The following is a 17,282-nucleotide window of genomic DNA, read 5'->3' on the forward strand; positions in this document are numbered from 1 at the left end:
TTCCATTGACTTTGAATTTAGTTGTTAATGTTGTTACGTTTTATTTCGATATCTGACTTTTCTATTTTAGTTTGTATCTGTAAGATTGATTACTTATTGCCAAGCTTTTTGTACTTAAGGATTATGTGTTGAGGCCAGCATTGATCTGCCCTGATCATATCAAATGGCAGGGAATGTAAAAATTAAACCTTATTACATTAATTAGAAATTTTTTTATTAACTGAAATACTCAGCAGCTTGGGTAGTATATTTGGAGAGAAAAAAGTGTATTTTTTTCAAATCAGTGATCTTTAATCAGGGACATTCTGATAAGAGGTGATCATTTTGAAATTTCAGCTTTATTTCTTTGTCGACAGATGCAATAATACAAAAAAAAAGAGAGGAGGAGTAGACACTTGGCATCTCATGTCTGACACACTTTGCTAATCTATACTGGCCTGAACTCTTCTGTGTAGTTCACCATATTTCTTAATTCTTCAATGTTTAATTTATTTACCTATTTCCGCCTTTAATATATCTAACAGTCTGGTCCCTACCACCCACATGACAGAGTATTCCAGAGGTTTATTATCATCTAAGAAAGTAAATTTCCATACCTCAGTTTTAAAAGGCCAAAACACTTACTTTGTAGCTATGTTCCCTTGTTTGTGGTATTGGCAACATTTCAACTATCTCCAGGCCCCTTACAATCATATGCTTGAATAAGATTACTCCTCATTCTTTTAAGGAGAAAGCAAAACTGTTTAGCCCCTTTTGAAAGAACAGCCCTCTCATCCCAGGTATTAGCCTGATCTGAATGTTTCCAATATTTTGAATTTACTTCTGATTTGCAACATTTGCAGTACTTCTCTTTTGTATTGGTCTCAGAAGACTTGGCAAAAAGAAATTAACAGTTGACTTAGCAATGTGTTACAGTTCCTTAATAAATTAAGGAGAGCTATATTGATATAAACTATAATTTGGTTCTATAAATTACCTACACTTTAACAACTAAATTGTTTTTGGTTTTAGGGACTGTATGATATTCACATTAAGTTGCAGAGTGTCCCTTTCCTTGGTTGGGAGCCTCCTGAGAAGTCTCATACTTTAACTGCACGGTAAGATTGTCCATTTTGTCTCTTCTAGCTGGAATTACTCCTATGTTATCAATTGAGATAACTTTTTTCAAGTATTTTATTTGCATAAATTTAAAAGCAAGGGGTGAGTTCTGTCAATCTTTGTTAAAATAATTCCTTGGTTTCTCATTGTCATTAACGTCCTGTTCATAAGGAGTAGATAATAATATGTGCTTTTGCTGAGGATGCAACAAAAATAAGTTATTAAATTCAGTTACAATTTTATCCTTTTAGGAATCTAGTACTATGCTGTTGCCATGCAGTCAGCTAATTGATGTAAATGTAGGTTTGTTCCAAAAGTATTCTACTTCAAGGCATGTGAGCATGGAATATAAATATTGAAAGTACCTTTCAAATATTTGTAACACTAATGTTATATTCAATCTCTTATTTTGTGTGTATATGTGCTCATTATGTCTCGCAAGTTGATTTTCATAAGATAATTGATGCAAATGTATTCAGAATTGGCTTTCTGTATTTGAGGATGGTGGGTGCAAGAAGAACACAGGAGTTGTATGTCTAGTTTATAGTAGTGATGCATTTGAACCATATGAATAAATTACTTACTGAAAATGTTTTCTTATATTTTGGGGAGGTATCTGATAGTATTTAGTTTTCTTATCGCATTACATATTAAACCTAACAACGCAGAATTAATGCATTGTAGCACTAGTTGTAATTATGTCTTTTATACGTAATAATTTGATGTCATACCTGTTTTGTCAGGCTACTACTTAAGGTAGCAATTATGTCATGTTGTGCTGACCAATATTTGTGTGTCTCCCACATCATATAAATGAACAGCATGAACATTTACAGCACATAGCAGGTTTCAGAAAACAACAAAATTGGCTATTGCACTTAACTATGTTAAAATATTGATTAAGCCACTAAAGTATTCTGGTATCTGTTCAGCACTTGGGGTACTCTATAAGTGAAAGAATGACTTGTATTAATTTTGACTTGGTAAATTTAAGCTACGTTTAGCTTTTACTAACCATTACTACGCTACAGCAGCGATGTACAAGAGAGGTAGTAAATTCACTGTGAATTAATTTGGAAGATCCTCTTTTGCCTTCAGAACTTTTATCAAATACTTTCCCTGTGTATAACCAAATTAAATCAGCTGGATAGCTCTCAACTAAACTTAATTGCCTCTTCAAAGAATGTTTCACTTGCAGATTAGAGATAGTTACACTGAACCTTGTTCTGCTGTTTTTTTTTAAAAAAAGCTTGCATCATCCCACGAGATGCTATTGAATTTATTTTTAATATTTGGATGCCAATTCCAAGTTAATGTTGCACACCCACTTTGAGTAAGAAGGCGATGAAGTTGTCCTGAATCTCTTGCCCAACGTGAGGCTCCTTTTTGGGGTTGTTGCATTGGCTCATTAATTCTCCATAATACTTAATGATATTATTTTATTTTTGATGTGAAGTACATATATAGGGTTAAATGCAGATTTTATATTTAATGCATAAGAGCTAGTTTTACTCCAGATACTTGAGAATAGAGAAAACTCTGAATTTTTTTTTTCATTCTGGTTTTAGATTGATTTTTTAAAATTTTTATTTACTTTATACCCCAGATAATTGCATTCTAGAATCATACTGGTGTTGATTTCAAGGATAAGAATGGAAACTTGTAGTTCCAATTTTGTATATGAGGTGAATTATATTGCACAATAATATTGCATAATAATAAAATACATTTTAATACCAAGTGCATTATTCAATTTTAGTGAAGTGATGAGTTCCCCAGTAACTTGTTTCAAACGACTTGAGAAGGTTGGACGCATCGTGGACATTCTCAGTGACACAACAACTAATCATAATGGCTTTCCAGTGGTTGATGAGAATCAAAAGGTATGTAAATATTAAAATATATAGATTTTGCTTTGTATAAATTATACAGGAAATGCAGAAGATACATTGTGATGACTTTGAATGTGGCTAGAATGTAATAAAATGTAATTATGATGTAGCTATTTAAAATTAAATGGATAAAAGTTATGGTTTCTTAATATGTGCAAAATACGGTCATCTCTCACATCGAAATGGATTTCCAATTCTTAAGCAAGTAAGGGCTTTTCTAAATTTATTATTAAGATCGTTCATTCAGTTTAATTAGTATGTAGTTATCAACACATCTCTGTAATTAAAAATATAATTACCTCTTTTCAAATTATTTTAAGCCCTTGTAAATGCACAAGATTGCCAGCTTTGGTTTTCCCTCTTTCGATCCCTTCCATGACATACTTTTCCTTCAGATACTACACATTATTTTGATGATAAATTCACATCTAGATGATCTTTGTGATGCAAGGGAATCAAGGGTTATGACTGGAGTAACCAGAATAATTATTTTGCATTTTTGTCCTCCCAATGATGAAAATAAATTGTTTTCTATTGGCCTCTTAGCTAGATGCAGCAACCTATCGCATGGTGGCATTCAGTATTTTGCAGGACCATTTGTAATGTTACATGCAATTGAATCATCTTGGATATGCTGTATTTCAAGTTTTTAACAATTCATGAAATGCCTGTTTATTAAATCCAGAGAAATTGAGATATTTCATATGGAAAACGTGACATACCTAAGCGAACTGTTTTTTTTCCACTGCAACAGTATTTTGATTCTCGTCAATTTACTTCATTCTGTAGTGACCCTATAGCTTGATTGCTTTGTCCATGAGGCTGGTTGTTTAATAATTTTCCTGGGCCCACTTTCATTTTGTTGAAATGGAATACATTTTCATGACCCAGCATTGTGTTTGATAAACTACAGTATATTCTTACTGCTTCTTTTAAACACTACCCTAAATTGTAAAAATAAAAAAGTATCTTGAAATGCTGTTTATGTTCATTAATTATGAAATATTTTCTCTTTTCAGCCTGAATATGATAATGTTGGAAGATTATGCGGATTAATATTACGATCGCAATTGATTGTCCTCCTGAAACATAAGGTATTATTTCAAAAAGAGTAAAATTGGAAATATGACCAATCAAAAATGAAAACAAAATGTTAGAAATACATTGATTTGTTTTTGCCTTAAAAGAGTATGGACTATATGCATCCTTTAGAGTTTTTATGACTGTAATTCACCTTTAAGTATTAAGTATTGTTGTAAGTGTACCTGAATTAAACATGGATTAATATGTCAGTTGTTACAAGGTGGTATTTCAAATATGTGATTGTTTTACAGAATGGGGGAAGAGACAATGAATACAGAGTTGTGTTTACTATTCATAAGGATGTCAGCAGTTTTGGTAAAATATAGCCAGACTCTAGTCAATTTCAGATTAAGCTCTAATGTACAATTTATTGTCTTCATTTCAAATGTTAGAGTGAAATAAATTGGGCACGTAACAGTCATTTTGAAACCAAGAAAATTATGCAATTAGGGGTATTTCATGTTAGAATGCAGCAACTTGATTTGCTCAACGGTTGAGTTGCTGTTCCTAGTTCATAGGTCATTTGATTTTTTTTGTACAGTATTTCACAATCGCATGAAAATGTATATTTAAAAAATAGTTTTTCTTTTCAAGTATTTGTTGTTTGACCGTGAAAGGCTTGCTCCCTTAGAGGATCATGTTGACATGTTAGATAGACAAAAGTTCTTGGGATGGATTAATTTGAATTTAAGAATTAGCATTAATGAATAGAGAAAAATGCACTCACCACTTTATGAGATTAAATGGCATTTTTTCTTAAAGGTAGTGCTGAGAAAAATCTCTTGTCCAAGTATTAGCAAAATGTCCAACAAATCGCTTAATAGGTATCTGAACAGCCATGATTTAGTGTCTCGGCAACTTCAACAATTCATTATTCGCATTCAGTCATATAGCATGGGAACAAGTTCTTCAGACCTTCTCTTGCATGCTGACCAAGATGCCGTTTCCCTGTGTCTTTTAAATACTGTTATACCTGCTTTAGCCACTTCCTCTGGCAGCTCATTCTGTATACATACCTCCCTTCGTGTGGCAAAAAAATTGCCCCTCAGGTTCCTATTAAATCTTTTCCTCTTACCTTAAACGTATGCCCTCAAGTTCTTGATTCCCCAAACCTGTGAAAAAGACAGTGCATTCACCTTATCTATGTCCCTCTTGATATTATGCACCTCTTCAAGATCTCTTATGCTCCAAGGAATAAAGTCCTGTCCTGCCCAACTACTCCCAAACAACCCAGTTCCTTGAGTGCTGATAACATCCTCATAAATCTTCTCTGCATTTTTTCCAGCTGAATCACATCTTTGCAACACCAGGGTGACCAAAACAACACAATACCCTTAAATGAAGCCTTGCCTACTTCTTGTTTAAAACCACCTGACACAAATGGGTGAGCTACCAGCTAAATTTGGCTGATGTAGCATAAAAAAGGGCAGGAACACCAGTCCGTAGTTTTTGAAAAGGACAGATATGGAGCTTGCATTGATTTGTGTATGCTTCTGAAACCACACATCCTAACTTGTGGCTTTGGGTCTGCTGTTCCAGAAGTTGGGGGTGTAAACATATCCATTCAAAGTAAGTGTAACCTCAAGAAGCTTTTTCTGGTATATTACATGGTGCCATGCCTGAATTAAGTAAAATATTAGCAGGTGGAACTGGGAGGTAGTGGAAAGGAAGAAAATAGTGTTCAGTGACATTTTGGCATAAACTGAGTATTTTTTAATCTAAATTTCTCAAGAAATAAATTCACACTATTCTTAAGATATTGTTTATGAAAGATGAAACTTGATCTAATTTGATTTTAATTTGATCTATCTATTCTCTCTTTTAATAAAGATAATGCCTCTAGTTCTGGAGATAACAATTATGGCTAAAACTTTTACTTCAGTTTTATTTTCGCATTTTTCAGGTGTTTGTGGAAAGAGCAAACTCAAACTTGACACAAAGAAAGCTTCAACTTAAGGATTTCAGAGATGCATACCCAAGGTTCCCTCCTATCCAGTCTATTCACGTATCAGAGGATGAGCGACATTGTACAATGGACTTAACAGAATTCATGAACCCAACCCCATATAGTGTGCCTGGGGTAATGAATCTTAAACTGCTATCTTACATTTGTATTGTCCAATTGATCTTTCAGATCAGTTTTTTAATAACTTTTTTTTAACAATGTGCTATGTGAAGTTTTGTCTCGGTTTAATAAGTTATTTTAAGTCGCTGCATGTAATGGTTACATTTACAGAAAAGATAAATTGATTTTACACAGCTTTATATTTTTACTTAAAACATAAGCATGGGTTTTATTGGGGTTCCTATTTCTTATATGATCATTAAATATTGCAATTTTGTTAAAGTAGGTATGCTGACTTATCAATATTTGGTTTATAAAAATGATATTTATTCATGGCTCACTCCTTACACTTGAAAAGATTGGTTGTTTTTTTTTGTGCACTGTATTCCCATTTTTATTATGATTCCTCTTTGCACCTTGTGGCGCATTGGGTTTTTTTATGAAGCCAAGTTGCTAGTTCATTGCTCAACTCAGCACAGATGGAAAGGATGCAAAGAGACGGATAGTTTGAAACCTGGGACCACTCTCCTTGAAGTCTGGTGCTGATGCCACTACACCACGCTGGCTATTCCCTTTAGCTGTAAGAATTTTAAATGCCAGTGCATCACAGAATGAGAGTAATTGTACTTTTTATGGACTTCTATATTGCTGATGAATCTTTCTTAAAATGCTTTGACTTTTTATTAAGCTAGTGAAAGAGTCTTGCTTGCCTTTATTGTTGGGTGCTTTTCTATGTTCTCCTGTATTAATTCAACTGTATTTAATCTACACTTAACATAATTCTCTCTAACCATTGTCCAACGCTTTAACTTCTTATGCAATTGCTATCGTAGTCCTCTTTCTCTACATCTTTCACAACAGATTTATAATGCTTTTATTTGGTCATCATACCCACATTATTTTGAACTTGCATTTCAATAAAACAGGAAAAAAAATCATAAAAACAGAATGCAAATGCTCCTAAGTGTATATAAAAAGGCAGAGACTAAACTAAAAATTAACTCAACAGGTCAGACAGAATCTTAACTGTAGAATGAAGAGAGCCTTTATGTAAAAGTGAGTGTGAGAGATGAGACAAGGTAGTTTGAGATGGGTAGAAACAGATAAATTGGGAAGAGGGGTGAGGGCTGAGAGATGGGCTGATGGAACCAAGTGGTTAAAGCAAGCACTGAATTTTCCACACTCTCTGCATGCTTGAACCATACCCACCAATCCACCCAGGTTTTTTCTTGTTCACCTATCCCTTCTCTCCCGCTTCTGAACTAAGAATCATTGCCCTCCCCATTTACCCTTCACCTACATACCTATCCACCTGGGTTTCTTTTTCCTTCCTCCTCCTCCAGTTGGTTTGATCTGTCCATCATCCCTCCCTTCACCCTACCTGGCTACATCTGCTCATCATGTCCCCTCATCTAATTTCATCTGTCACCTACCAGCCTCTGTCTCAGCACTCTCTCTCATTTCTGTATTTGGCTGTCATCTCTCTACACTACAATGAAGGTGCAGGGTCTCTACCTGAAACATTAACCATCCCTTTGCCTCCACAAATGCTGCTTGAGCTGAATCTGGCAGTTTGTTTCTTGCTCCTGATGGCAGCATCTGCAGACTCTTTCTGTCTCCAGAAACTAAACCATTTGTTGTTCCCTGGAAAATTCATAATGGAGAAATATGAAAATGGCAGAAACCCTGCTTTTGATTTGTATGTACTCAGCAAAATAAAGATAACATCCTGATAGAATCAGAATATTGCAGAGCAGAAATAATGGAGATTTGGTGGCTAAAGAAATTACAGCAATTGTCATCTGGGAAAAGTAAACTAATAGGACTAAAGATATCCTTGAACTTAATGACCTAAATCTTAAGGTCATAAAAGCAGTGTTTGCTAAAATAGTGGATACTTGGTTAGTGGCCTTCTGAAACACCTTCGATTCTGGAATCCCAGCAGACTGGAAGGCTGAAAACATAACACTCTCTTTACAAGAAAATGAGACATTATAGACCACAGTGTGATAACTGCCATTAGGAAATGCTCACGGCTATCTGTGTTGTACTTGTTAAGGCAGCTTCTCTGATGTGCTGGTGGCTCATCTTTCAGCAGAAGGCTGTGCCTCAGGTCTTGCTTGGGAAGAGAGTCTAATGAACACAGGACAATGACAGATTATCCCCAACATGCAGATGTGTGTCCATTGTATCCGTTTATGAATGATTTCAAATTCATCTTGTTCACATTGGGTTAGGAAGTCAACAAAGAAACTCAATATTCAACAGTAAAACAATTGGTTTACAAGTTTAAATCCAATATTTGTTTTTTTTTTAAAGGAGGCATCTCTACCTAGAGTCTTCAGATTGTTTCGTACTCTTGGTTTGAGACACTTGGTTATATGTGATGGATCCAATGGGGTGAGTGGTTTAAATTATACTAGAAAAAATGTTAAATGGAGTGCCGTGTATAGTAATATTTTGACAAGCTTTCGCTGAAAGTACTGGGAAAAGTGTACTTTTAAAATTGTATTGAGTTAGTTCAAAGAAAGAGAACTGAGTTAAGACCATGAGACATAGGAGCAGAATTAGGCCATTCAGTCTGCTCCGCCATTCCATCATGGCTGATCCTGAATCCCACTCAACCCTGTACACCTTTGATGCCCTGACTGATCAGGAAACGATCAACTTCTGCCTTAAATATACGCAAGGACTTGGCCTCTGCCACAGTCTGTGGCAGAGTATTCCACAGATTTATTACTCTCTGGCTAAAAAAAAATTATTCCTCACCTCTGTTCTAAAGGGTTGCCCCTCAATTTTGAGGCTGTGCCCTCTAGTTCTGGATAACCCCACCATAGGAAACATCCTCTCCACATCCACCCTATCTAGTCATTTGGTAGGTTTCAATGAGATCCCCCTGAATTCTTCTAAATTCCAGTGAGTACAGGCGCAAAGGTGACAAACCCTCCTTATATATGTTAACCCCTTCATTCCCAGAATCATCCTTGTGAACCTCCCCTGGACAACACATCCTTTCTGAGATATGGGGTCCAAAACTGTTGGCAATATTCCAAGTGCGGCCTGACTAGTGTCTTATAAAGGCTCAGCATTATCTTCTTGCTTTTATATTCTATTCCCCTCGAAATAAACGCCAACAGTGCATTTGCTGCCTTTACCACAGACTCAACCTGTAAATTAACCTTCTGGGTGTCTTGCATGAGGATTCCTAACTCCCTCTGCACCTCTGATATTATCTCTGATATAAGACCATTTAGGTAATAGTCCGCACTATTGTTCCTTTTACCAAAATGCATTATCATACATTTCCCAACACTGTATTCCATCTGCCAATTCTTTGCCCATTCTTCCAATTTGTCTAAGTCTTGCTGCAATCGCATTACTTCCTCAGCACTACCTACCTCTCCACCTATCTTCGTATCATCTGCAAACTTTGCCACAAAGCCATCAATTCCATTATCTAAATCATTGACAAACAATGTGAAAAGTAGTAGTCCCAATACCTCCGAGGAACACCACCAGTTCTAGCAGCCAACCAGAAATAACCCTCTTTATTCCCACTTGCTGTTTCCTGCCTGTCAGGCATTCCTCATCCATGTATCACCATAGGATTTTATCTTGTTAAGTAGCCTCACGTGTGGCACCTTATCAAGTGCCTTTTGACAAGCCAAATTAGTGACATCCACTGCCTCTCCTTTGTCCACCCTGCCTGTTACTTCCTCAAAGAACTCTAACAGATTTGTCAGGCAAGATTTCCCTTTCCAGAAACTATGCTGACTTTGACTTATTTTATCATTAATTTCCAAATACTCCAAACCTCATCCTTAGTAATAGACTCCAACACTTTCCCAGCCACTGAGGTTTGGTTAACTGGCCTATAATTTCCTTTCTTTTGCCTTCCTCCCTTCTTAAAGAGTGGAGTGATATTTGCTATCCTCCAGTCCTCCGGGACCATGCCAGAATAAGTGATTTTTCAAAGATCATGACTGATGTATCTGTTATCTCTTCAGCAATCTCTCTGCGGACTCGGGATGTAGTCCATCTGGTCCAGGTGATTTATCCACCTCAAGACCTTTGAGTTTGCCTAGCACTTTTTCCTTTGTAATAGCAATGGCTCTCACTCTTGCTCCCTGACACATGGACCTCTAGCACACTACTAGTGTCTTCTACTATGAAGACAGATGCAAAGTTCATTTGCCATTTCTTTGTCCCCAATTACTACCTCACCAGCATGATTTTCCGGTGGTCCAATATCAACTGTCACCTCCCTTTTACTCATCTTAAAAAAAATTGTTGCTATCATGCTTTAAATATAAGGACAAACTAGCCAATAATGCCTCCTCTACTGTAAAGATGAAGCCACACTCAGGTTGGAGGAACAACACCTTATATTCCGTCTGGTTAGCTTCCAACCTGATGGCATGAACATTGACTTCTCAAACTTCCGCTAATGCCCCACCTCCCCCTCGTACCCCATCCATTATTTATTTATATACACACATTCTTTCTCTCTCTCTCTCTCTCTCTCTCTCCTTTTTCTCCCTCTGTCCCTCTCACTATACCCCTTTCCCATCCTCTGGGTTTTCCCCCCCTCCCCCTTTTCTTTCTCCCTGGGCCTCCTGTCCCATGATCCTGTCTTATCCCTTTTGCCAATCAACTGTCCAGCTCTTGGCTCCATCCCTCCTCCTCCTGTCTTCTCCTATCATTTCGCATCTCCCCCTCCCGCTCCCACTTTCAAATCTCTTACTAGTTCTTCTTTCAATTAGTCCTGACGAGGGGTCTCGGCCTAAAACGTCGACTGTACCTCTTCCTAGAGATGCTGCCTGGCCTGCTGTGTTCACCAGCAACTTTGATGTGTGTTGCTTGAATTTCCAGCATCTGCAGAATTCCTCGTGTTAGCCAATAATATGATCTTTTTCCTTCTTATAGCTTTTTTAGTTGCCTTTTGTTGGATTTTTAAAGCTTCCCAATTACTTTTGCTACCTTATATTCCCTTTTCTTGGTTTTTATGCAGTCCTTAACATCCCTTGTCAGCCACGGTTGTTTACTCCTGCCTTTTGAGAACTTCTTCCCCTGTGGGATGTATCTGTCCTGTGCCTTGTGAACTATTCCCAGATACTTCTACCATCTCTGCTCTGCCATCATCCCCACCAGTATTCTCCTTCAATCCACCTGGGCGAGCTCCTCTCTCGTGCCTCTATAACTCCCTTTATTCCATTGCGATACTAATACATGTGACATCATGCTCACTAGACACTCAATTACATTAAGGTCATAAGACAGTCACAAGATACCCATGAGGTATGTAACAAAGGGAACAACATCTGCAATCGTCCAGTCCTCTGGAACCTCTCCCATCCTCATTGATGATGCAGAGGTCATTGCCAGAGGCTCAGAAATCTCGTCCCTCGCTTCCCACTGTAGCCTGGGGTACATCCCATCCGGTCCCAGTTACTTATTCAACTTGATGCTTTCCAAAAGCTCCAGCACATCCTCTTCCTTAATATCTGCACGCTCAAGCTTTTCAGTCCACTGCAAGTCATCCCTACAATCTCCAAGATCCTTTTCCATAGTGAATACTGAAGCAAAGTACTCATTAAGTATCTCTGTTGTCCCCTCCGGTTCCATACACACTTTTCCACTGTCACACTTGATTTGTCCTATTCTCTCATGTCTTATCCTTTTGCACTTCACATACTTGTAGAATGCCTTGGGGTTTGCCTTAATCTTGTCTGCCAAGGCCTTCTCATGGCCCCTTCTGGCTCTCCTAATTTCCTTAAGCTCCTTCCTGCTAGCCTTATAATCTTTTAGATTCCTATCACTACCTAGTTTTTTGAATCTTTCGTAAGCTCTTCTTTTCTTCTTCACTAGATTTACAGCAGCTTTTGTACACCACTGATCTTGTACCCTACCATCCTTTCCATGTCTCATTGGAACGTACCTACTCAGAACGCCACACAAATATCCCCTGAACATTTGCCACATTTCTTCTGTACATTTCCCTGAGAACATCTGTTTCCAATTTATGCTTCCAAGTTCCTGCCTGATAGCCTCATATTTCCCCTTACTCCAATTAAATGTTTCCCTAACTTGTCTGTTCCTATCCCTCTCCAATGCTACGGTAAAGGAGATAGAATTGTGATCACTATCTCCAAAATGCTCTCCTTCTGAGAGACCTGACACCTGACCAGGTTCATTTCCCAATACCAGATCAAGTACAGCCTCTCCTCTTGTAGGCTTATCTACATATTGTGTCAAGAAACCTTCCTGAACACACCTTACAAACTCTACCCCATCTAAACACTTCACTCTAGGGAGATGCCAATCAATATTTGGGAAATTAAAATCTCCCACCACGACGACGCTTTTATTATTACTCCTTTCCAGAATCTGTCTCCCTATCTGCTCTTCGATGTCCCTGTTACTATTGGGTGGTCTATAAAAAACACCTAGTAGAGTTATTGATCCCTTCCTATTCCTAACTTCCACCCACAGAGACTCCGTAGACAATCCCACCATGACTTCCTCCTTTTCTGCAGCCATGACACTATTTCTGATCAACAGTGTCAACGCCCCCACCTCTTTTGCCTCCCTCCCTGTCCTTTCTGAAACATCTAAAGCCTGGCACTTGAAGTAGCCATTCCTGCCCCTGAGCCATCCAAGTCTCTGTAATGGCCACAACATCATAGTTCCAAGTGCTGATCTACGCTCTAAGCTCATCCGCTTTATTCATGATACTCCTTGCATTAAAACAGACACATCTCAAACATCGGTCTGAGCACGTCCCTTCTCTACCACCTGCTTAAAGCTGGTGTGCGGGTCCAGTAATTAATTAGGTGGGTGAATGGAATATTGGTCTTAATTGCAAAGGGAATTGAATTCGAAAGTAGGGAAGTATCGTCAGAAATGTATAGTGTTGTTGAATCTACACTTCGAATACTGCATATAGTTTTGGTTTCCTTATTTTAAGAGGGAGATACTGAAGTGAAGGGATTACCCTACAAAGAATGATTGAGCAAAATGGGTCCTTGATTGTTGGAATTCAGAAGAATGGGAAGTGAACTTATTAAAACATACAAGATTGTGATGAACAAATGTTTACAAAAAGGAATAATTCACTTAACACAGATGATGTGAATCTTTCAAAATCAGTACCCCAGAGAGCAGTGGAAGTTGAATTATTGAATGTATTCAAGCTAGGGATTGTAGAATTTTATATTAATTATGGTAATGGGATATAGGCAGTAAATGGAGTTGAGGCTGTGATCAACTCAGCCAGGATACTGAGTGTAGGACGTGCTTGAAAAGATATATAGCTAAATCCTGCTTTTATTTTTATGTGAGCAGAGGAAGATTTTTAAAACATCTTAACGATTAGATGCAGAAAGAGCTTTCAAGGGAGGAAAGTTTTTTAAATGCAGTGACATGAACACAAACATTAATCAGATTGAGGAGGCAATAATGAGAGTATAACAGCAGATTATTGACCTGAATTTTGTGGGGTTGATCATTATCATTTTCATTCACAGCAAAGGGATTTCTTCCATTCTGTGTGAATGTAGAACTTTGGTGTTGTGAGTGAATTGGTAGTAGGTAGTATGCAGTGTTACTACCCTAAAAACCTGTAAAGTGAGATAAAGAACTTTGGCAAGTGTCCTAAAATTTTGTGTGCAATCAAAGAAGATGTGATGGGTCTTTTTCCACTGATTTGAATGGAAGGGAGAAAATGATAGAGGCACCACTTTATGCTACCTTAAATATACTTCAATGCAATTTAAAAATGTGGTTATTAATTTGCCATATACATTTAAAAATCTCTAATTGTTTTATTATGCAGTTTTTGAAAGTACTCAAGCAATTTTATATGCATGTGATGTATTCTTGAGGAGGGAGTTTTCAAAAACTTCTTGAATCTCTCTGGGTCAAACATTCGCTTAAATATTTGATTCAGACAATATCTAGGCTTAAAATGCAACTGGCTGTCAGTTATGTTTGTCTCTCCGTGGCCTCCTCCACTGCCAGGTTACAGCCAAACATAAAATGGAAAAGCAATGCCTATATTCTGCTTGGGCAGTTTCCAAAGTGCTGGTCTGAACGTTGAATGCTCAGGCTTCCAGTAAACATTCTTATCTATCCCTTTACCCTTATTTTTCCTTTTATTTTCTATTTCTCTCTCTTCCTGATCCAAATGGCCCCATTACTTTGTGTTTCCCTCCCTCACCTTCTCCCCCTCCATTTGTCCATTATCCACGCACTTTTCCCACTGGTTCCCTTAGTTACCTCCCTCCCTATGTTCCATGCCCCACCATCCTCTTTTATCATGTAATATAATTTTCCATCATTCCTGCTCTGATCTGCCTATCATCCCCTCATTGGTGTCCACCTATCACCTGCTAGTTCTTGGCTTACTCCTTCCTTCCTCCGTTTTTTACAGTGACTATCTCTCCTTCTCCAGATGAAGGATCTTGAACTAAAAATTTGACTATATTACTCTCTGTGGATGCTGCCTGACCCACTGAGTTCCTCGCATCTCTTCTGTTGCACCAGATTCTAGCATGTGCAGTCTCTTGAGTCACCTGTCAGTTATATTTACTACTTTTGTGGGCAAGGCTCATTCTGACCATCATAGACCCCTTCCCTTATGTATGACATAGTACATCTTTCCATGGTGCAGGGGTCTTGTCTCACACAAATCCTCCCAGTCGCGTTTGGAAGTTGCCATTGAAGATCTCCAGAGTTGAATTGATCTTTTATTTTAATTTGAAATCACAGTTTACCACACAGCACAGAATAACATAACTCACAGATTTAGATGTCTTAATACATTCCTTGTTTACGTTTAGTATGTTCATCTGTGAAATAATGAACTTAATAATTCATTGAAATTCTATTCAAATATTTTTTCCAACATTCACATTTCTTAAGCAATTAAGATTTGAGGAAAATATTGTTGCCATTCTACATTCTGTTTGCCCATCAATTAGGAAATAAGATGTAGGAAGATATTTTTAAAAAATGTTCATGTAAGAGACCAGCATTTAGACAACATCTAAGACCCAATGTCAATTTTACTAGCCAAAGAAAAAGACAATTTAATATTGAGGAAATGGTGTTGTAACAGAATTTTCTAATATATCTTCCAGAAAAGGCTGTCTATAATTCAAACCAAGCTTTATCAGAAGTTTTTATTCATTAACTGATAGTATGCCAAAATTGATTTGAAAAATATTTTTGCATACAGGTAATTGGAATTGTTACCAGAAAAGATCTTGCTAGATATCGTTTGCATAAAGGACAACTGGAGGAACTTGAAATGGCACAAACGTGATTTCATGGCATGCATTTCTTCAGAGACTCTGACCTACTGGAATTTTAACTTTTGAAAAATTCTAGTTAAAACATTTTTATGCAGCCACTATTCTTTTGCACTTCATGTGAATGGAGCCTCACACACCAGGATATCTTCTGGAGGCCTACCATAGTGTGCCAGAATTGATCATTTGCACTGTAATTTGTTGTAACATAAAATTGTACAGTTGTATATTTTTAACTAGAACAAATGTTTGCCTTGCACAGTTTTCTGCTGTTCTTTCTGGATCATTGTGAACTTTAGGACTTGGGAATTAAGTATGCACAATACATGTATAATGGATCTCCTGTATGACTAGTGGAATCGGAACTTTTGTCTTGGGACTTTGTCTGAATTTCATAAATTTTTGCTGCTACTCAGTCAAATAAGAGATGGTGACAAAACAACTGCGTAGATAACAGCTTGCTCTCCGTGCTTAGGTGCGAAGTTGGTTTCCACTTGCTTTGCAGCTACATATTTCCATCAAGGTACCTGTGAAGTATGGCCAACAGAATGGAATTATCTTGCAAGCGCACCTTGCTAAAGGACAGCTAAATGAGAGTTCTATGTATGCAGTTATCTTATTCTTGCATAACTCTATGCTGTAAATTCTAGTGTATCACCCCAAGTAAGAGTACCTGTTTTTCCTAAACATGATATGTAAGACAATCTAAAAATGAACAATAGAACCTAAAAAAAATACATACTTGCACCAAGCTGGAATTGCACTGCAGCTACTAAAGACAATAGCCTACCAAGAACCTTCTACAGCCTTGCTGATCAGATGGGAGCAGATCATGATCTAAATTCAGAGATTATTTGTCACAAGTATGGATGGCCACTGGAAAGTGCGTTGTGTTTACACAAATGTAAAGCCACTCTTAACCCTGAGCACAATGTAAATTTTTCAGTATTTGTGTTTATTGGGTGTTATTTATATTTACAATTTTAATCATTACATCTTCACTTCTATTATACAACTTTATATTTTATAAAACTCTTAAAAGCTGTTAAAAGTGCAAGGTAATGACAAATGAGTTTTCTAGAGTGAATTTTTAAAAGTATTTTGACTGAATTCTGTAGTAGAAGATGTAATTGTGCAGTGGTAAACTGAGTGGTAAAATTTTGGTTTATCTGTGATCATGTTGATCTGCAGCAATCGTTGCTGTTGCGAACAGTTGATGTGTGCACCTCACTTAACACAAGATCAAATAAGATTAACTTGATATGTCACAAAATTGATAAAGTAATAAATGATAGCAACACAATGGACACAAGCAAAAAAATAGTTAGTGTTCCACTAACCACCAAAATGTTTTGCAAACTTAGATCTTTTATAACTAATCTGTACACTTCCTTTTATAGTGATTTGTATTTTACTTACATTTTAATTTTATTCTGCTATATAAACATCTAAACCATTATTATTTTGATGGTCGTATGAGTGAAACATTAACATGCTTTAGTCATTAGGTTCTATTTAAATATTTTCTGTCAAGTTTTAATATATCTTTGTGCTCATGAATTTCAGGGTGTATGTGAATTTTGTTTCATGTGCAAATAAATGTTTAAGTTCTTAATCTATTCTTTTGTGTTCATGTAGTCTTTATTCATTCCTTGTTTTTAAGTCTGAGTTGGGACAGTTGACTAAATCCTTACAGTTTAAAATTTTACAATCCACGATTGGAGTTCGATCAAGAATCACAACTGAGTATTCCATCCTGCCCCAATTAGCTGAAATTTCATGGAAATAATTAAAGAAGTATTTTTAAAAAAGACTGTCATTTTACTGAGTAAC

General features: G+C 36.9%; 1 protein-coding gene across 2 annotated transcripts in view; it reads left to right on the plus strand.

Annotated features, from left to right (window-relative positions):
• Positions 1-17,037, plus strand: part of clcn7 (chloride channel 7) — a 71,170-nt gene extending 54,133 nt beyond the window's left edge. For both annotated transcript variants that reach the window (XM_072268758.1, XM_072268759.1), the window contains 6 exons: positions 1,012-1,097; positions 2,858-2,981; positions 4,010-4,084; positions 5,977-6,153; positions 8,458-8,538; positions 15,377-17,037. In XM_072268758.1, the coding sequence (XP_072124859.1) occupies positions 1,012-1,097; positions 2,858-2,981; positions 4,010-4,084; positions 5,977-6,153; positions 8,458-8,538; positions 15,377-15,463 (630 nt within the window). In that variant the 3' untranslated portion in view covers positions 15,464-17,037. The remainder of the gene's footprint in view (positions 1-1,011; positions 1,098-2,857; positions 2,982-4,009; positions 4,085-5,976; positions 6,154-8,457; positions 8,539-15,376) is intronic.
• Positions 17,038-17,282: the final 245 nt, after the last annotated feature.

Source organism: Mobula birostris, chromosome 9 (assembly GCF_030028105.1).
Source record: "Mobula birostris isolate sMobBir1 chromosome 9, sMobBir1.hap1, whole genome shotgun sequence".
Taxonomy (NCBI): domain Eukaryota; kingdom Metazoa; phylum Chordata; class Chondrichthyes; order Myliobatiformes; family Myliobatidae; genus Mobula; species Mobula birostris.